The sequence below is a fragment of the Durio zibethinus genome, chromosome 10 (genome assembly GCF_047325235.1).
Source record: "Durio zibethinus cultivar Kanyao isolate XHJ-2024 chromosome 10, ASM4732523v1, whole genome shotgun sequence".
NCBI classification, from domain to species: Eukaryota; Viridiplantae; Streptophyta; class Magnoliopsida; order Malvales; family Malvaceae; genus Durio; species Durio zibethinus.
The window spans coordinates 12,618,650-12,641,271 of NC_143171.1; the positions used below are offsets into that span (position 1 = coordinate 12,618,650).

General features: G+C 33.9%; 1 protein-coding gene across 2 annotated transcripts in view; it reads right to left on the reverse strand.

Annotated features, from left to right (window-relative positions):
- Positions 1-428: 428 nt before the first annotated feature.
- LOC111292760 (uncharacterized) overlaps positions 429-22,622 on the reverse strand; it is a 28,056-nt gene continuing 5,862 nt past the window's right edge. For both annotated transcript variants that reach the window (XM_089766819.1, XM_089766818.1), the window contains 9 exons: positions 22,471-22,592; positions 22,272-22,314; positions 22,079-22,170; positions 11,582-11,630; positions 10,804-10,874; positions 10,524-10,643; positions 3,886-3,986; positions 2,036-2,081; positions 429-816 (listed from right to left, as the gene is read on the reverse strand). In XM_089766819.1, the coding sequence (XP_089622945.1) occupies positions 766-816; positions 2,036-2,081; positions 3,886-3,986; positions 10,524-10,643; positions 10,804-10,874; positions 11,582-11,630; positions 22,079-22,170; positions 22,272-22,314; positions 22,471-22,592 (695 nt within the window). In that variant the 3' untranslated portion in view covers positions 429-765. The remainder of the gene's footprint in view (positions 817-2,035; positions 2,082-3,885; positions 3,987-10,523; positions 10,644-10,803; positions 10,875-11,581; positions 11,631-22,078; positions 22,171-22,271; positions 22,315-22,470; positions 22,593-22,622) is intronic.

Below are 22,622 nucleotides of genomic sequence, written 5' to 3' on the forward strand. Positions count from 1 at the left end.
TAATATAAGCTCGCATAATTAATTGTTTGTATATAGCATGCAATGGATAAAATGTAATTGATTATGAAAACAACTTCCCATGCAATCCTGTATGCGTCCTTAATGCTTATAAATAAATATATTTTCTTCTACCCCAAAATATTACCAACATGGTACCAATTGCTCAAGAATCACTTTCACCATAGATACGGAGCATTAGTCAATGTTTCAACAACTGTCCAAGTAACTACATTAACCAATTGGAATTAAAAGAGTAAGAGAAACAAAAGAGGAAATACGCCAGCATATTTGGAATTTTCACTTGATTTCATAACTGAAGCAGTTGCATATTGGTCTGAACTCTTAAGTTGGCTTGGTCTATTTCAAAATGAGAGCTACAGATCCTATAAGATCGAACTGTTTTTTCGAATGGTGAGGGGGAAAAAAAAAAGAAAAGAACCAGACATGGTTTATATCACAAAAATGATCCACCATTCCTGTTATATGATGACCTCAGAAGGGTCAGAAAGTGAATACGAACTCAATCCCTGTACCCATCTAGTGATATAATGCTTCTCTTTGTAATACCAAAACAAAACAAGAGCCATATAATTACAGCATTGAGGACAAAACTATCGATACAAATTGTAATTTACAACTCAACATTACTGCCTGTAAAGAATATTAGAGCACAAAAGCTAGCTACTCAGCCGCGCCAAATAAATACTACACAATCTCAATAACAGGGTTTATTACTGAGATGCAGAGTGAGTAAACCGCGTACCCTTACTTGTTAAAGAATAATCCTCTCTTCTTCCCTTTCCTTTTCTCACCAGCCTGCAAAAGTAAATAAGACAAATCTGTTGTTAAAACAAGGCAACAATTACAAAATTTTAACCAATAAAGCCTATCAAAAACACCAAATTTGGTCCTACAGCAGTGCATACAAATGCTAAAAAAATGAGCTAATCGGTTTTCTTTTTTATTGTTATTCAATTGAAAGCTAATAAACATTCAAGAGAGTGTAAAAGTAATAGGTCCCTATCTTTAACCAAAACCTAACTTATGACCCATGTGTGAAAACACAAGGAAAAACCACCCGTTCCTCTCTGAGTTGTGTATCAGATAGGTCTAAATCAAATAAGGGTGAAACTCAAATATGATTATAGATGCCAAAATCTCAGATTCATGCAGGAGACCTAAAGATATTAACATAGTAACTTGGTTTAGATATATTACAAAACCATACCACAATTGCAAAAAAGAACCCCATCATTTAAAAAAGTTAAATAACAACAACAAAACCAAAAATAAATGAAATTGGAAAATTTTAAGGAAGTTAATGCCATTAGAGAGATAGTGCAAGGTTTGAAATCTTGTACAACTACTTTGGGTGCTAAAAAGACAGATTTTAGTTGTTTGGTCAGAGCCTCATACAACTACTTTGGGAGTTAAAATCAATAATAAATAAGATTTTAGCTGTTACAGGTCAAATTTGAGCAAAAGAAAAAGATGAAAAAGGGAAAGCATCATCCTTGGACTGAAAAAACCGATAATACATGGTCCAAATCAATGCAATTTCGCAGCCATGGATTTGAGATGCTTTAAATCCTCAATTTCAGAGTAGAATGACAGTCAACCAATCCAGAGAGACATAGGGTATATAACCAAGGCAATAACCAAGAAATTTAGTAAGTAATGTATGCAACTGAAGCAGAGAATAAGAAATTCTACTCGCAGAAGTTTTGAGAAAACTGGGAAAATCATCCTTGGATCCCCAATTAACTATCAATATTATTCTGTCTGTAAATATGAGAGAGATATCAGAAGCTTTTATTTAAAATTTAAACATCAAAATAGAAGAGAGTACATAAACATTTAGGATATTCACACCTGCAGGCCAGAAAGTAGATTTACTTATGCAGAAAAACAAATAGTTAGAAGCTCTTAATATGTTTTAGATTTTTATGTGGGCATCTGCGTATAAGCATAAGAAAGTCACATGCCTCTAGTCATTCCCAGAGGAAAAACAAAGGAAAAAAGTTAAGAGTAATACCCGTATGATAAATAATCTCAAGGTGAGCACAATTGTATCTCTTGAACTGCACAAATGAAATGCAAATATAAACAACCTAGACTGCACACCCAATGGGTGAAAAATAAATGCAATATAATTTAATTAAAATATAGATGAAAAAACTATGAAAAATAAAATAATTTGTCGTAATTATTAGAATATTCTATTTAAAGAGATAAAAGGGACAAAAGTATATATGTATAACATGTATGTTGTTTAGGTAAGAGAGAGGGAATAAATGAAGTTTAGATTAAAAAAGACCAAAGTCTTGAGTTTTTAATTGAAAAGACATCAAGTTGGCCTGCACTAGAATTGGCAATACATATTAGAATAGAAGCTGAATCACAGCAGAAAAAAATTCCAGCTCAGAAACAATGTCACGTATGGTTGACAAGGCACTTTCAGATCAGTAATCAGCTCCGGTTTATTCCATAACCTTGCAGGAAGGATCTGATTTATTTCTTTTAAACTTATAAAAAGCCTTTTTTTAAGCCATCACCAAGTCAGCATTACCTAGCAATAATATTTCAACCACAAAATCCCAATTGCATTTCACAAGATACTTTTCACAGCCCAATAAATATTCTCCATATATGATTTTTCTTGATCAGCTAACCAATGCAAATCTTCTGTTACAATAATCACACCACAAACTGTTGCATACTTTAGCCCCTCGATAACCATCCCCAAAGCCCACAAGGAAGCCTATCCACTGCTGTCCTACCTTTCAAATTTCCGTTTCAGTTTCACTTTCTTCCACTATGATCTTTCCTCCCCTCACCCCTTCAACTCTCTCATCATCTATTCTTCTTCACTGACTACATAAGAGCTGCAGACTGCCAAGGATTAATCCACAATACAGCTAGTTAATAAAGCAGTGCCATGATCACCAATTTTGTTACAAACCAAAGTTTCTTCTTTTTTCTTTTGGTTTTTTTTTTTTTTTTCTTGTGATAACTAGATAGAAATGAAAGACAGCTTCTTCACAAATGTCAAATAATTACATACACAATTATGCATAGAGATAGATGGAATAAGTAATCATTAATCAATTGCAGTGATCATTTGGTATCATTCTGTATGCATCCAGAGGAAAAAGTTGAGGGTTTTACTCAGTGAACTCAGAATGCAGAATACCAGTAAGAGAGAAATGGTAGACTTGAGTGCAGCTAAAATAGGGGATTCTGTAAAATCTGAAGGTTTGATTTTGCGCGGAGCGCACAGACACAGAAAGGAGGTGGGAGGGAGAGAGACAGAGAACCTGCCAGAATTGGAGAATAACCTCCATTTTTAATTCTTTATATTTTGAAGCAGAAGAGGAAAGAAGAGTCGAAGACTGGGTTAATGTTACATAACATTGAGCCTATCACTGCCATCTGAGCCTCTTATTGATATTGTATATCAGAAGTTAACCTAAGTGAGTGCGAGTTGATATACAAATATCTTCCAGATTTATTAAAGTTGTTGGTCATTGATGCAACCCTCCAAATTGAAATGGGAAAATATCAACAGTACAATTAGTAATTGAGATTTAGTACCAAGGAAACAGTATGGAGGCTCATGGGGCTTTGGGCTGCACAAAGGGAGGTACCCCACCCCCTTGCCCCCCTTTCCTGAGCAAAGCCTTCCAGGATGAAACATCAGGTTCTAAACAGGTGTCCCCTTGGGACGAAATGATGCACTTTGCCTGTACTTAGTAGAACAATGTTAATTTTGTAAACTTTGGGTATGTGTTTCTCAAATCTACCATGCTTAATGGATTTGGAGCATTCTGTTATTTTCCTAATTAGCAATTGAGTATCTATTAACAAGAGAAACTTTAAACTTACCAGCTAACATCTGGAAAGCTGCTGTCTGCTCGTAAGAGACGCAGAACACCATTTGGTCCAATAATCATAAACTCTGTAGGCTCTCCAAACGTTATTTTAATCTAGAGAAAACAAATAATAATAAATACCAATAGTGACCGACATAAATATATGAAAACGAAAATTTGAGAGTACTGGCCATCAATAATGCCTCAGGAGAAAATATAACATATCAAAAGCAGCCAAGATCAGTAAACTCAATTCAATTATTTCCATCAAAAAGCTATACTTGGATAAAAATATATTCAGGCAATTTTTAACAGCACAATAGGATCACTGTTTCTAATGGACAAGAAATGCAGAATATAATGTGGTACATCATAAAGAGAATATTAATTATTAGGTAAATTCCATCCAAGTCCTTAAGTATTTAGCATAATTCAGCTCAAGTCCCTTATTTGAAAAATAAACACTTTGCTCGAAACTTTTCAATTAATAGGACAAGAAAGTCCTTCTATCAATTATCTCTTAATCATTCCGTTAATAGTCTCCGTGGGAAAACACTTATTTATAGCTGGTTGTAATATTGTAATCCGTATATTTATATTTGTATCTCTAGAATTAAGTATTTGTATCCCTAGAATTCAGGACAAAAAATTAGGATAGACAATCCCTCAATTATAGGATTAGTTTTTAAGAAGATTTAGTTTCCTAGATTAACCCCTAGTTAGTTGTATATAAATCTAAGGTTCTTGTATAATTCTTTATAAGTAGTTTTTCAATATACGTTCAGTTTTTTCTCTTAGTTTTCCACACAGTTTCCTTTCTTAGTTTTTTCACATGGTATTAGAGCTTTAGGCTCTTCTTGGGAAGCAAAATTTTCAGCCTTCATTGCCGACTTCTATTTTAGGCCTTCATTGCCGAACCCTGTTTAGACCTTCATTGTGGAACCTTATTAAGGCCTTTATAGCCATTCTATATTTCCCTTCTTTAGCCTTCATTGCTAAGAGTCATTTCTGGTTATATCTTACGATTTGTTTCAATTCAAAGAAAGATATCACTACCACCCAATTTAAGGAAATGTCAATTGAGAAAATCACCGGAGTACTACAGATGTCTCAGAAACAAGGAGAGTTCGATAGAGAAGAGATTGAAAAGCTGAAAAACCTATTAAAAACCCTTAAAAAGCCTACTATGGTATGTTCCTTGGGTAAGGTCTCTAGTTTAGGTAAAGCTTTTGGTTCTCATGGATTAAATGTCATGGTTAAACCTATTACGAGTTCTTGGATCATTAACTCAGGGGCTACAAACCATATGACATATTCCTCATAGAAGTTTAGTATATATTCCATGTGTCCTGGTAATAAGAAAATTGTTGTTGCAGATAGTTCACTTACTACAGTGGTAGGATTAGGAGATTTGAAGTTAATCCCTCATTTGTTCTCAAAAATGTTCTTCATGTTCTTGGATTGTCTACTAATCTGATATCTATATAAAAACTTACCACAGATATGAATTGCAATGTGACTTTTTATCCCTCTTATTGTGAATTTCAGGACCGAAGTTCGGAGAAGAGGATTGGACTTGCCAAGGAGAAGGATGTACTATGCTATCTTGAGACATCAAATAACACAAGTAATATCAAGAATAGTTTACCTTTGTCATTTCTTTTTGAAAAATCTTCCAATAAAGACAAAATTTGACTTTATCATTTACATCTTGGACATCCTTCTTTTGAAACTTTAAGAAACATGTTTCCTTCTTTGTTCAAAGGATTAAGTGTCGAAGATTTTCATTGTGATGTTTGTGAACTTGCAAAGCACAGACGTGTCTTTTCCAATTAGTAACAAAAGAAGTTCTACTCCCTTTTACTTTATTCACAGTGACATTTGAGGTCCCTCTACAATTCCTAATATTTCTGATGCAAGATGGTTTGTTTCATTCATAGATGATTGTACCAGGGTCTCTTGATTTTTTTACTTAAATCCAAATCAAATGATCATATGTGAATAGTGTGTTTTTAAACTTTCAAAACATGATCCAAAATCAATTTGGAGTGAGAATCAAGAGATTTAGGTCTGATAATACAAAAGACTATTTCAACCGGAGTCTATCCACCTATTTTCAAAATGAGGGGATTATCCATGAGTCATCGTATTAATACTCCACAACAGAATGGAGTGGCAGAGAGAAAAAACAATCGTTTACTAGCCACAACCCAAGCCTTCCTTTTCAAGCAAATGTACTCAAATCTTACTGGGGAGAAACTGTTTTCACTGCCACACACATTATAAATAGCTTACCTTCAAGGGTTTTGGGGTTTAAAACTCCTATGGAACTACTCTCATAATTCTATCCCAACCTTAATACCACAAACAACCTCACACCTTAGGATATTTGGTTGTACATCATTTGTTCATGTTCACAGTCATAATAGGGGAAAGTTAGATCCAAGAACGATTAAGTGTATCTTTGTGGGGTATTCATCAACTCAGAAAGGGTATAAGTGCTATCATCCTCCTACCAAAAAATTATGTCTGTAGATGTCACTTTTGAAGAAAGTAGACCATTTTTTACTCAACCTTATCTTCAAGGGGAGACTTCATTCATGGAAGATAAGGAGAAAGAGTTCTTTTTGCTTGATTTGTCCTCTTCAACATTTTCACCCATTAATTCTTCTAAGTCAAAACCTGTTTCTGCTGAGCCAAAGTCAAACATTGAATTTGAGTCTAAACCCATTCCAAATACAGAAGATGTGACAAAGGATAATATTGTTCTTGATTCTATAAAGGAATTACAGGTGTACTCAAAAAGGAAAGTTCCAGATCTTGAACCAATGCCAATCCAAGAACCTGATCCTAACTGTGGAAATGAGGTAACTACAATTTTTGACTCTATTTCTCAAAATGAACATGAATCTCCTAAAACTATAACTAGTGATTATGATCTGCCTATTGCCATTAGGAAAGAAACCATAAAATGTACTAAGCATCCACTATACCCAATCTTTAATTTTGTGTCATTTAAAAAATTCTCACCATTCCACAAAAATTTTTTTGTGAGCCTAAACACTATTTCTGTTCCAACTACATTATCCAAGACATTATCCAGTGAGAAATGAAGGCAAGCCATGAAAATAGAAATGAAGGCTTAGAGAAAAATAAGACATGGGAACTGGTAAAGTTGCCTAAAGGAAAAAATCCAATGGGGTGTAAATGGGTTTTCACTATAAAAAACAAGGCGGATGGTACTGTTGAAAGGTATGAAGCCAGGTTAGTGGCTAAGGGTTACACTCAAACCTATAGAGTGGATTATAAAGAAACCTTTGCTCCAGTTGCCAAGTTGAATACAATTAAGATTTTGTTATCATTGGCTGCAAATTACAATTGGCAGCTTCAACAATTTGATGTAAAGAATGCTTTTCTACATGGTGATTTGGAAGAAGAGATATTTATGAAGGTTCCACCGGGATTTGGAGGTCATCTAGAAGCAAACAAAGTATGCAAGCTGAAAAAGGCTTTATATGGCCTTAAACAATCTCCTATGGCTTGGTTCGGGAGATTTGCCAAAGTGATACTAGCAATGAGATATAATCAGAATCAAGGAGATCACACATTGTTTATCAAGCACTCTGATTCAAGGAGAGCCACATTTCTATTAATGTATGTTGATAATATAATTGTAACTGGAGATGATGAAAAAGAGAGAGAATCTCTAAAACAGTGTTTGGCTAGAGAATTTGAAATAAAAGAGCTAGGAAAATTGAAGTACTTTCTAGGAATTGAAGTAGCTCACTCACCGCATGGTATTTTCATCTCACAATAGAAATAAGTGATGGATCTTTTAAAGGAAACTGGGAAGCTCGCATGTAAACCTGCAAATACTCCTATAGATCCTAATCATAAAATTGAAAAAGCTAATAAATATGCTTCTGTAGATAGAGAGATGTACAAAAGATTAGTTGGAAAACTCATTTATCTCTAGCATACTAGACCTAATATGGCATATGCTGTGAGTGTGATAAGTCAATTTATGCATAGTCCTAAAGAAGTGCACCTACAAGCTGTCTACTATATATTGCATTATTTGAAGGCCAATCTTAGGAGAGATCTTATTCAAAAGAAATTTGGGACTAGTTCTAAAAGCATATACAAATGCTGATTATGCAGGTTCAATAATTGATAGAAGATCCACCTCAGGCTACTGCACTTTCTTAGGTGGTAATCTTGTGACTTAGAAGAGTAAAAGCCAAAATGTGGTGGCAAAATCAAGTGCTGAAGCAGAGTTTAGAGTAATAGCTCAAGGAATTTGTGAACTACTATGGTTAAAGATTATCCTAGAAGACTTGAAGATCAATTGGGGTGAACCAATGAGACTCTACTATGATAACAAGTCTACATTAAGCATTGCACATAATCCTGTGCAATATGATAGAACAAAACACATTGAAATAGACCGGCATTTCATAAAAGAGAAACTAGATAGTGGGTTGATTTGCATACCTTATGTATCAACCAAGGGTCAACTTGCAAATGTGTTGACTAAAACTCTCAGTAGTGCAACATTTCAAGAAATTATTTCCAAGCTAGGAATGGAAAACACTTATTCACCAGCTTGAGGGGGAGTGTGGGAAAACACTTATTTACAGCTAGTTGTAATATTGTAATCTGTATATTTATATTTGTATCTCTAAAATTAAGTATTTGTATCCCTAGAATTCGGGACAAAAAATTAGGATAGATAATCCCTCAATTATAGGATCAGTTTTTAAAAAGATTTAGTTTCCTAGTTTAACCCCTTGTTAGTTGTACATAAATCTAAGGTTCTTGTATAATTCTTTATGAGCAATTTTTCAATATACATTCAGTTTTTTCTCTTGGTTTTTCACACAGTTTAATTTCTTAGTTTTTCCAGTCTCATTAAAATACCTTTTTACCCTTGAAAAACTAATATCCCAAAATACTCACATAAGGTAATAATTTATAATAACAATTTTTTTACTTTTTTTAAAATATATAAAATATATTAATAATATATAAAAAAGATTTTTAGATGCAATATATAAAAACAAAATTTACAATTATAGATATGCTAATATGTAAATATATATAATACAATGAATGTATTGAACATGTAACAATTTTTCGACATGGAACAAATTTTTAAAAAAAATGAACATTTATAATAAGAAAAAAAATGTTTGGTTAAAAAAAAAAGAAAAAAAGTTTGGTTAAATTGTTACATGCTTGATATATTCATTTTGTTTTACATATGTTTATGTATTAGCATATTTATAATTATAAGTTCTATTTTTATATGTTGCATTTAAAAAATATTTTTATATTATTAATATATTTTATATATCTTGGGAAAAAATAAAAATAATTTATTATTATAAAATATTACATTATGTGAGTATTAGAAGATATAGATTTTTTAGGGGTAAAATGGTCTTTTAATGAGATTATTAACGGAATAATTACGAAATAATTGATAAAAGGATCTCCTTGTCCTATTAATTGAAAAGTTTTTGGTAGAGAGTCCATTTTTCAAACTAATGAACTTAAGTTGAATTACGCTTAAAACTTAAGAACTTGAATGATATTTGCCCTAATCATTACTAAGTTCTAAAGATTTATCTCTAAGTCTATTTTTAGCTTAGCATAAACCTAGATCCCTATCATTATCATAAAAGAATAAGATTTGCGGTGAGATTTGGTTACCTACAAGAAGCCAACTTTATGGTGCTAGATTCATTTATGACAAATATCTAAAAAACTTGTTTAAGTCAGGTTAGCTTTACTTTCAACATAATTAATTAAGAATAGGCACCAGGGAAAGCCTCTCATTTGTTTCATGAAGTGGAAAAAAGAAAAGTTATATTTTGAAACAATATAAAATTAGGTATTGAGGTCTATGCTAATGTGCATTGCAATCTTAATGAATTGTTAATGTCCATGGTGCTCAGTGCAACTCCTATTCTCTCCAGCAAAGGAGGAAAGTCTCTGAAAGTTCTCTGCATCATGAACTTTGTGCATCTAAATTGATTGGAGTTATTATTGGAATAAAAGGATTATAGAGAATAAATCTTGTGTAAAATAGAGCCACTGGATGTGAATCTTAATGCTATGAAGCTTAGGGATGGGCAAGGAGTAGGATGGACCTTGACTTTCTATTATATTAGTAAAGCATGCCATATATGTTGAGGGAAGGGAAAAAGGGTCTCTTTCCTCGCCCGATTGTAGAGGTCGATCCCCTATCACCTTTGGTGCCCCCTTGTGGTCCTTCTCTTTAGCTTTTCCTCGGCCTTTAGAACTAGTTGATAAGCCATTTTCCACATCTAATGCATCGAGATATCATCTTGGATTTATAACCTCAAGCCCTATCAAGCAAGCAAGGGATTCTGCAGCGAATTCGATCAAGCCATTGCAAATATGCAATTGGTAGAAACCTGCAACTTTTTTTTTTAAGGAGTAGGGGTGTGAAGCTCTACGGATTTTTTGTCTTCTTCTCTTTTATCATTCAATTTCCCTATTTTTCTCAAGAACTCCAATCAATTCAGATCTGAAAATTGCTATAAATCTTAACCTCCTAGCCGTCCTACATCATTCCTACTGTCCTACAGGGATCTCAAAAAATAAGCAAGTTATAAGCCATACCTGAGTAGTTGGAAAAAACTTTTCATTCACTACAAGAACGTTGGGTCCATCAGACTTGATACTGTAACCATCCCTTTTAATGGCCAATGTAGCCAGTTCCCATATATCAAGATATCCTGTCTGCAATATAAAAGAGATAAAGTGCTCTAACTGTGGCATTGGCACATTAAATAAAATTAATAGCCCAAACATATTATGCTGATAAGCATTAGACAACAAAATGGAACCATTATCACACAATGGGAAGGTATATACAACCATACAAATGTAGAAGTCATACCAAGAATGAAACTTTATACGAAGTATGACCACTATAAAGAGTCTTCTCTATAAGGCCTTGCATCTCTGGATCTGTTAAAAGCAAAGGGGAAAAGCGAAAGAGAAAAAGTATATAACATCTAATGAATTTTCAAAATGTGATGCCAGAAAAATAGTAAACAAGTTAACAAGAGATTAGACAGAGATCCTAACCATTTTCAAATGATAAAAGGCACAGAAATTGTTCAAGCACAAAACGGCATAAACTGGTCAGTGGAAGAGACAGTCTAACCAAAAAGCAGATACTGTTGCTGTTTCTCCCTTATAAGAAAGAAAAAGGACAACAGCGCAGATACAGGTAGAGATCCACTCCATTAATTTTCTGTCATTAATTTCCAATACACCCATTATCACTATTCATATCTGTGGAATTCAATTATTAGTTACGGATTCCCCATATGAAAAATGGTGGTGATGGGTGCATTGGAAAGCATTGGACAAAAAAGTAATCGAGGGTAAGCCATATCCGTACAGATATTTTTATCAACCAATTGTCAATCTAACAAAAGGTTCTCTTATTTGTCATGTCTTTTAGCAGTATGGAAATAAGAGATTAGTCATGAATGGAAATAAGGTTCTCTTAGCAGTCTTTATGAGTCAAAGTATGGTACACAATACCAATAATTACACTATTACAATCAACTGGAGGTTAAGTTTTTCTCTGATTTCAAAAAACCTTATTTCCATACATGACAAAGAAAAGGTGTGCTGGAGAAACATGAAGTATCAATATCACTTACCACATGTGATCTTCTTGTGCTCATTGGCAAAGACCTTCACCAACTCTCCCTAAATTGACAAAGAAAACAAGTTATTCAATTTAGCAGTAACAACAAGCAGATGGTGTCTCTAGAGCAAAGCAAATGGTGCCTTGTACACATTTCACAACCATCGAGTGCAACATACCCCAAAAAAGAATGACTGCAAAATTTACGACAATCAACCACTGGATTCATCTTTATAGATGCCAATCACCCTTCAATTGGTTGGCACCTCTTGATGTCATATGAGCATGGGGAATTTTAAGCATTCAAACCAAGATAAATGGTGGGAGAAGAAGTCCTGTTTCTTCTTATTCTATCTACAATGAAGGAGTACATCTAAATAAATAGGCACAGTGAAGTTCCTTATTAGGAAACAACTTACATGAAACAAAAAACAAAAAATAATAAAATGAGGATTATTCTATTCTAAAATAGAAACAAATCCCTAAAAACTTGGCAATCAAAAAAGTTGACTAAATCAGAAGAGTAAATGAGAAAATATTCCCAAAATAAATTAGAAAATCAAGCTGCACTAATGTAGGAGAATCAGATCCGCCCTAATGTAGGAGAATTAGATTTCTACACTCCTCTTCAAGCTGGGTTATGAATGTTAATCATGCTTAGCTTGGATTTCAATCCGTCAAAAAAGCTTCTAGAAATAGCTTTCATCAAAATATCTGCAATTTGTGAACTTGTAAGGATATAGGCCAGTTTAACCGACCCATTTTCTATCTTTTCCTTTATGAAATGTCGGTCCAGCTCTATGTGATTGGTCTTATCATGATAAATAGCATTTTTGGCAATACTTAAAGTAGCCTTATTGTCACAAAACAGTGTCATAAATGTCACAGTCTGAACTTTTAATTCTCCAAGTAACCTCATCAACCAAATTCCTTCACGAATACCATGGGACCTTGCTCTAAACTAAGCCTCAGCACTGCTCCTAGCTACAACAACTTGCTTTTTACTTCTCCAAGTGACCAAATTGCCCCAAACATAAGTGCAATATCCCGCAGTGGACCCTCTATCTGTTACCGATCCAACCCAGTCAACATCTATCTACACCTCCACTACCATGTCCATTGACTTCTTAAAATATAGACCTTCACCAAGACTCTTCTTTAAGTACTCTAGGATGCGATGAACAGCTTTGAAATGCTCCTTGGTTGGATTATTCATGTATCTACTCACCATCCCTACTGCAAACCCGATATCAAGTCGTGTGTGGGAAAGGTAAATAAGCTTCCCAACTAGTCTTTGGTATCACCCTTTGTCCATAAGAGAGCTTCCATTTTCCCTTCCAATTTTATTAGTTGAGTCCGTGGGTGTATTGGCAAGTTTGCATCCAATCATGCCAGTTTCTTTGAGTAGATCAAGTACATACTTACGTTGAGACACTGATATTCCATTCTTAGACCGAGCCACTTCCATCTCAAGGAAATATTTAAGGAACCCCAAGTCCTTTATTTAAAACTCCTTTGCAAGGAGTTTATTCAAATCATCTATTCCTTCATTGTGGTCTCCGGTGATTATGATATCATCTAAATAAACAATAAGAATAACTCTTCTTTCTTCATTAGTGAACTTAACAAACATAGTATGGTCAAATTGACATTGAAGGAATCCATACCTCTTCATTGCCTTGGTCAACCATTCAAACCAAACCTAAGGAGACTGTTTAAGTCCATACAAAGATTTCCTGAGTTTGCACACTTTACTCATGTTGTCTTGCCTTTCGAAACCGGGGGGAATTTCCGTGTAGACATCTTCGTCCAAGTCACCATTTAAGAATGCATTTTTTATATCAAGTTGATGGAGAGGCCAATCCAAGTTGGCTGCTAGCGACAATAGAACTCTAATTGAATTGAATGGCTACCAGAGCAAATGTCTTCTTATAGTTTATCCCATAGGATTGAGTGAACCCCTTTGCAACAAGTCTAGCTTTGAACTTGTTTATACTTCCATCTACATTGTGCTTTATTGTGAAGATCCACTCAATTCCAACCGGGTTTTCCCTTTGGGCAAATCTGAAATTTCCCATGTCCTATTTTTCTCTAGTGCCTTGATTTCTTCAAGAACTACTGTCTTCCAATCTGATTCCTTGAGGGCTTCTTGAATATTTTTTGGAATTTGCACATTGTCAAAGTTAGTAGTAAAGGCTCGAAAGTTTGGATTTAACCTGTCATATGAGATGTATTTGTAGATAAGGTACTGGGTGCATGATCTCACACCCTTTCTTAATGCAATAGAAATGTCAAGGTCACCAACTGGCTCACAAGTCTCAGTTTCAGATTCAATAGGGACGTTACCTGCGTTAGTTTCAACTTCTTGAAGACTCAGATCAAGTTGATTTTTAGTGCTAGGCTGTCTACAGTTGTCCACTTCTTCCTATGGTTTTTGCTTCATTGAGTAGACTATCAATTCTTTTGTTTTTTCTTGCATAACCTTAGGGTTTGAAAAGTCAAGAGCTCTCTATATAGGTTGGGTTTTGGAATCTACATGACTGATAGGTTGGGTAGGTTGAGAATCTAGTTTTGAAGGGACTGGTTGGGAATTTGGTTTTGAATGTGTTGGTTGGGAAATTGGCAAGTCAACAGCTAAGAATTGATATTCCTAAGTAGTATTCTCCCCCCGAATATCATTCTTGCTGTAGTATGGAAAATTCTCAAAGAAGGTGACATCCACAGAGCTATAAAAAATTTTTATGATGGGTGAATAACACCTATAGCCCTTTTGGTTTGGGGAATAACCAACGAAGGTGCATTTTAAGGCTCTGGGATCAAGCTTGCTACAGTTTTGTTGGCTAATATGAACAAAGTCAATGTAGCCAAAAAGTTTGATAGGAATGGAAGAGATCAACCGAGGTTGTGGGTAGGAAGCAAGGAGAGTTTGACAAGATGTTTAAAGCCAAGAACTCGAAAAGGCATTCGGTTAACTAAATAAGTTGCAGTGATGACAGCTTCTTCCCAAATATATTTAGGCACATTGGAAGTCAACAAGAGGGATCTTGTCACTTTTATCAAATGTTTGTTTTTGCGTTCAACAACCCATTTTGCCATGGAGTGTCAACACAAGAACTTTGATGGATAATGCCATGCTTGGTGAGGTTAAGGCCGAGAATAGAGTTGAAGTATTCCCTTCCATTGTCAGTTTTTAGGACTTGGATTTTGGCTTCGAATTGGCTTTGTACATGCTATTGAAATTTTGAAAGATTTGGCTAACCTCGGATTTTTCTTTCATAAGGAATACCCAAGTGAGTCGAGTATAATCATTGATGAATGTAACAAACCACCTAGAACCTGTAATATTGTTAACTCTTGACGGTTCCCAAATGTCACTGTGAATCATTGAAAAAAGCTGAGATGATTTAGAGGAAAGGCAAGGGTAGGTATTTCGAGTGTGCTTGGAAAGTTGACAAATTTCACAGTAAAAATCTTTAGAGATGTTATTAAATAATGAAGGAAATAGCCTTTATAGGTATGAAATATTTGGATGTCCTAATCTATAATGCCATAACATGATATGGTCATCCTTACTAGTACTAGAGGCTAAGGCTGTACAAGAGTTTTGTAGTCTCTCAAGTGCATCATCTTGAAGAAAGTAGAGCCCTGCACGCATCCTAGCACTACCAATAATCCTTCCCGAGCCCAATTCCAGAAATTTACACAAGTTGAAAAAAAATTTAGTGACAACATCTATCCTTCATAGGCTTACTGATAGAAAATAGGTTATAGCTTAAATTGAGGACATAAAGAACAGAGTCGAGTATTATGTCTTTCAAAACTACAATAGAACCTATTCCTACCACCTTTGAGAGAGAGCCATCAACAATTTTTACAGTAGAACTACCATAGCAAGGTTTATATGTGTTGAATAAGGATGAATCTCCAGTCATGTGATCTAATGCTCTTGAATCAACAATCCAAGATTGTGTGTTTCCCCATTGAACACTTAAGGCGTTTAGAAAATTACCTTTTTGTGCTAGTAAACTAGTTCCAAAGGTTGCAGACTTGTTTTGAAGGGTTTGTTGGAGCATCTCCTCTTTGTAACTTTCCATATGCCATTTCTCTACAGAAGAAGAGTTCTCACTCTTGCTAGCCATAACGAAAACTTGTGTGGCTAAAGTCTAATGGTTCAGGCCGACTTGCTCTGATACCATGTAGGAAACTTAAATAACAATTGTCCTTATTTCTTCTTACTCTATCTACAATGGAGGAGTACATCCAAATAAATAGGAAGAGTGAAGTTCCTTATTAGGAAACAACTCACATGAAACAGAAAACAAAAAATAATAAAAGGAAGGAGGATTATTCTATTTTAAAATTGAAACAAATCCTTAAAAACTTGACAATCAGAATAGTTGACTAAATCAAAAGAGTAAATGAGAAATATTCCCAAAATAAATTAGGAAATCAAGCTACACTAATGTAGGAGAATCAGATTTCTACACAATGCATAAAAATTGCACATACAAGAATGGAAAGACTTCTTGTGAAATAGCAATAAAGTGATGATATAACCAAGTCTCAAATACATAGCATTCAATTGCCAATGTAATATGGTCCCTCTATCTCCATATAATGTTTCATGTTTGAAATGCACAAACTTAACAAAGTCTTGACTTTTGATGTTTTTTTTTTTTTTCATAGTACATATGATCTCAGGCTACAAAATAGGAAATAACCCTCTTGCATCCCATATCTCTACCTCCCCAAGAATCAAACCCAAGAGCTCCAAGTTGAAGTCTCAGGTTCTTAACTGTTAGCTATGTCCCCTTAGGGATAGAAATGTTGGCTTTGATGATTGTACACGTTAATTCCCCTACCAATATAAATGTTTTTGGCATCTGGTATTTTTCGTAACTTAAAGGATATAAAAAATTTTCAATATGAAGATTAATCTACTTTTAGGAGTAGGACCAACATATTGAGACATTCAAAGAGGAAAAGTTCGAAAAATATTTTGACTCAAGTATTAAGAATGATAGTTATTGTTGGATAGTGGTTAATCCTTGAGTCAATGAATAGCATTATGCAAGGTCCATTTATATAAGTCAGACACCACTTAAACCCAAAAGCCTAAGCCATAAGTGGTTCTTGGGGCTTTCATGTACATATGTCTCTTGTACATCTTACTTCCAACTAACGATGGGACAACCACACTTCCAAAAGTAAACATCAAGAAATCTTCGGCTCAGATGTGAGTCATGACTAAGCCCCTAGTGCAAGTAAACAATATAATTCTCAATGTTTGGAACTCTTTGTGCCCCATAATTCTCTATGCCAACTCCATAACATTATCACAAGGCTAAGCAACCAAATAAAAGAGAATACTCCAAATGCAAAGAACAATCACTTACATGGCAAATATATAAGCACAAAGTCAGTATTAGCTTTGCTAATTTTTTCCCACATGTTCCACAAAGACACATGTGTGCGAACCATGTAATTTCCATCCAATAGAGCAAAAAAATAACACTAAGGCTCAATTCAACTGATAGATGGATAGGGACTAATTCAGATTTTGTTCAAATAGTACAAGCACTTTACAAAACTCCGCCTATGTTACCACACTACCAATCCCAAGCCTGAATCAAGCGAGGAAGGTTGCTATAGGATGATGGCTAGCATAAAACATAGCCAAACCATGATGAGAGAACAAAATAAGAATTTTCAAAAGGTCATCACCTCCCAACAGCACACTACATCGGAGCTCGGGTGTAATGTTAAAATGAGCAGGGTTCATAAGGTCATTGCTCAGTAGCAACGCGCCACATCAGCTCCCGAGTGTGGTGTCAAATAGGTAAGGGTTCTCGTGCTTTAATAGATGAACACGAGTAAGAAGCTAGTCCGTGGGGGTAAGTAACGCTTAGTTACTTGGAATATAGGATTGTTAATTGGTAAGCTAGTAGAGATAGGAAAAGTTATGACTAGGAGAGCAATTAATATGATGTGTCTCTAAGAAACTTTGTGGGCAGGGGAAAAGGCTAGAGAGATAGAAACATGGGATTACAAGTTTTGGTACATAGGTAAATATAGTAGTAGAAATAAAGTAGGGATAACTATAGATAAGAATTTGAAAGATGATGTGGTTGAAGTTAAAAGAACGGGAGATAGAATTTACATGTTAAACTTATATTAGGAGAGCAAACCGTTAATGTCACTAGTGCTTACGCACCACAAATAAGTTTGGATCAAACAAGTAAGCAAAAATTTAAGAATTAGACGAGATAGTGTGAGCCATACCAAATAGAGAAAAGTTGTTTATTGGAGGAGACATGATTGGTCACATAAGCAAGGATTGTAGTGACTTTGAAAAGGAGCATTGAGGATATGCCTTTGGAAAAAGAAACGATACTAGAGATAATCTTTTAGAGTTTGTTACTGCATTTGACCTAACTATATTAAACACGTCTTTTAGAAGTGCGCCAAACACTAGTCAAATTGATTTCTTTTTTACAAGGAAAGAGGATAGAAGTAGCTGTAAAGATTGTAAGGTTATACTGAGCGAGTGTTGACATCAAAATATAGATTACTAGTTCTAGATATCTTTTATCTTCGGGGGTCAGAGGATACATCAGAATCATAAACCACATATTAAGTGGTGGAGATTAAGAATCAATACATTAAAAAGATACATTATATTAAACACGCGTTTTAAGAAAAGAGAATCACATTTGGTAACTTTTAGAAGTGTGTCAAATGCTAATCAAATTGATTTCTTTTGTACAAGGAAAGAGGATAGAAGTAGCTTTAAAGATTGCAAGGTTATACCGAGTGAGTGTGACAACACAATATAAAGTGCTAGTTCTAAATATCTTTCATCTTCAGGGGTCAAAGAGGATATACATTATAGTCATGAACCACGTATTAAGCAATGAAACTTTAAAAGGACAAAATGTTAGATTTTAGAGATAGACTGGTAAAAGAAGTTGATAGGAAGCTTGATGAGGATGTGGAAGTAATATGAGAAAATTTCTACCAGAATTCAAGGGGTTGCTAAAGAGACACTTGGTGATTCTGGGGATCATGCACCACTAGGAAAAGATTCTTGGTGGTGGAATGAGGATGTGAAGATGACGATTAAAGCTAAGTGGGAATGTTATAGGAATTTTAGGAGTAATGGGGACAAGGCAAGTTATCTGAAGTATAAGACACTAAAAATAGAAATCAAAAAGGTTATTCAAGATTCAAAGACTAGGATCAATGAGGAATTATATAGAAAACTAAAGACAAGATGAAAAAATAATTGCTCAAAATTGCAAAGATGAGGGATAAGAGGAGTAAGGATCTTAATGGCATAAGATGCATCAAAGGCAATGACGAAAGAGTTTTAGTAAAGGATGAGGAGATTAAGAAGTGAAGGAGAGATTATTTTGATAATCTATTTAATGGCAATTTTGAGCAAGATATGGGTGAGCTTAACATACCTTTTAAGAATATATATCATGTGTTTAAATGTAATGTTAAAAGGTAAGAGGTTAAAAAGGTTTTGAGAAAGATGAAAGCAAAGAAAGCTATAGGACCAAATGGAATCCTGATTGAGGTTTGAAAATACTAGAGTCAAATAGAAATAAGATGGTTGATGGATCTTTTCAACAAAATTTAGCGTACTCATAAAAGGCTAAAAGAATGGAGGAAGAGTACTCTAATGTCTTTATACGAGAATAAATGTGATATACAAAATTGTTTGAACTATAAAGCAATAAAGCTTATTTGTCATGCTATCAAACTTTGTGAGAGAGTAATTGAATGTAGGTTGCGACATGATGTCACTATTTCCAAAAACCAATTTGGGTTTATGCCAAGACACTCCAAAACAAAGGCAATTCACCTATTGAGGCCTTCTTTTAGGGTTTTTTGGCGAGAAAGAAAGATCTACATATGGTGTTTATTGACTTGGAGAAAGCATACGATAGAATTCCTTGATAGGTGCTTTGGTGGGCTTTAATGAAGAAAAGAGTTCTTTTAAAGTACATTGACATAATTAAAGATATACATGGAGGAGTTGTAACGAATGTGAGGATGTTTAGGGTCTTGATTGATAGCTTTCTCATTACCTCAAGATTGCATTAAGGCTCAACACTAAATCCATTTCCTTTTGCATTAGTTACAGATGAACACACTGAACATATCCAAGATAAAGTGCCATGGCATACGTTATTTGCTGATGATATAGTCTTAGTTGATAAAATTAGTGATAATTTTAATGTGAAATTAGAATAATAGAGGCATACACTAGAGTCTCTAGGCTTTAAATTAAATATATCTAAAACTGAATATAAGGAATATAAGTTTAATAGTCATAAGGAAGCGAGTGCTAGTGTGATTAAGTTTGATGGTGAGGTAGTACCAAAGAGTAGTCATTTTCGATATTTGAGATCAATTATTCAAAGCATGCTGAGAGAGCAAGAGATGTAAATCACAAGATTCAAGCTAGATGAGTTAGATGGTGAAATGTGTAAAGTGTGTTGTATGATCGTAACATACCTTTAAAATTAAAGGCAAAGTTGTATAAAACAACTATAAGACCTGTATTGTCATATGAGATTGAGTATTGGACCGTTAAGAAACAACATGAGAAAAAAATGAACGTAGCTGAGATAAAGATGCTTAGATAGATGTGTGGTAGGACTAAAAGAGACAAAATCGAAAATCAAGAGATTCGAGGAAAATTACGAGTAGTCCTAATTGAGGAAAAGATGAGAGAAAGCTGTTTGAGATAGCTTAGACATATGAAACGTAGGTTTATCTGTGCATCAATTAGGAGAAATGAACTTTTGGATTTGTGAGAGACCAAACTTCTAAAAATAGACCACAAAAGACGTGAATGCAACTAATAAGAAATGATACGAGGGTTAAGAAAGTAGATAAAAAAAGTTGTTTTTTATAGAAATGAGTGGCGCAAGAAGATTCAAACAACGACTTAACATGATTCTTTTTTTGGCCTTTCATTCAGCCAACCCTAGAATTATGGGATATAAGGTTTAGTTTATTGTTGTTGTTATAGTACAAGCACTTTACAAGTTTTTTTTACTATTTTCTTTCTGTTGTTGTTTGCTTCCATATCAATTGCAGTCGTGATTCTATCACAACTGGTCATTACAATTACATGAAAACATACCCACTATTCCAAGAAAAAAAGAATGCAGAATAAGCAATTTTCAAATATGAAGGTACGACTGACACACATGCAAAACATAGATACAGAAAATATGATACCAGAATGCAAACTAGCAAATACATGAATCTAGACCTGATAATTTCAAATACGACATAATGATACGACACGAAAACGACACTAAAAAAACTATACGTGTATTAAAAAAACGTATTTTGAGTTTATTCATGTCGACACAAATTTTGACACAACACAATTCGTGTCTTATACGTGTTGACATATCTAAACATGTGTAAAACGTGAAAAATACTTTTAGATAAAACGTGCTATACGAATACACATTCAACATGACACGACACGAAAAAACACGTTTAATTTAATCTTGTCATATAAGTACACATTTAACATGTTTAATAAATTTAACATATTTTTTATATTTATTTTAATTTAATATAAACATATATAAATTATTTTAATTTTTAATCTTTTAATTATGATACTTAATTAGCTATTTAATACTATATAAAGATTATTTTAAACATTTAATTATGATACTCATTTAATAATTATTATAAAATTATTTTTATACTAATAATATAAATTCAATATAAATATTAATACTAATCCTATACATCATTATTTTATTCTTTAATCTTTAGTAGTTCATCATTTTGAATTTGATACTAAAAACCAATATAGTTATGTAATAGATATTGAAATTTAAATATATATATTAACTACATATTAAATGGGTATCAATTTTTTTTTTATTATTGATATACCAAGTTTATTAAGTTGTAAATGATGGATAGTTTATAGGTATTTATTATTTTAGCCATGTTTTTGTATATATTCGTATTAATCGTGTCTATTCATGTATATCCGCATTAGTCGTGTCTATTCGTATCATATTTAAACAGACTAATTATACACGTGTTAATCGCGTTGTGTCGCATATAACACGTATAATAAATGTGTCATGTTCGTGTTTAGGATTTAAACACGTTTTATAATTCTTATCATACTTGTGTTTTAGTAATTCGTGTTATTACACGTATCAAACACAACACAAGACACGACACGGAAACACGAATTGCCAAGTCTACATAGATCAACATGTTTGTCTATTCTTAAATAGGTCTTCCCTGGTAAATATTTCAGTAAGTGGTATCATTGCCAAAAACTTTTTTTTTCTTTCAACATTCTAAACTCACCTTGAAATTGATGTCTTATGATGTTCAGACTTGCCTTCTACCAGATTCATAGGCAAATAAAGAAAAGCCAAGGACAACAAACTACACATGAAAGCATAAGGTGCCAATTATGGGAAATGGCATTGAGTAAAGACAATACCTTACGTTTCCTGTTATCTAGAGGCTGGACTTCAATAGCAAGGTAGGTATCAACGTCATCAGCAGTAACAAGATAGTTTGGTTGCTTTGCTCCTGTTTTTCAAAATTCCTTTAGAAACTTATTTGATTAATAACAGGGATTACATGGAAACAGAAGTTAGAGAATCTAAAGAAGATTAAGGACAAGAAACTACCATCAATATAATTAACAGATCCATCTTCCATATGGCGCACCCACTGCCATTGCAAGCACATTACGGCATTATATATTCACACTTTGGAATCAAGAGATATGACATCTAATACAAGGCATCTTCAAATACATTCATGAAATAACTGTACCCAAAATCCTAAATGTTTGAAACATAGTGTAGAAAAATCCTGAAAAAGCACCTCAAAATTACAACTGGTAGTTCCATTAATCGAATATCCACACGCCTGAAGTTCCCTCCCTGGATAAGCTTCACCTGAAATTTGGAGGCCTTCTATAGCTGGAAGCAGATCATCCTCTGCAGCTGCACAAAGTAAAACACAGTTTAAGAGTC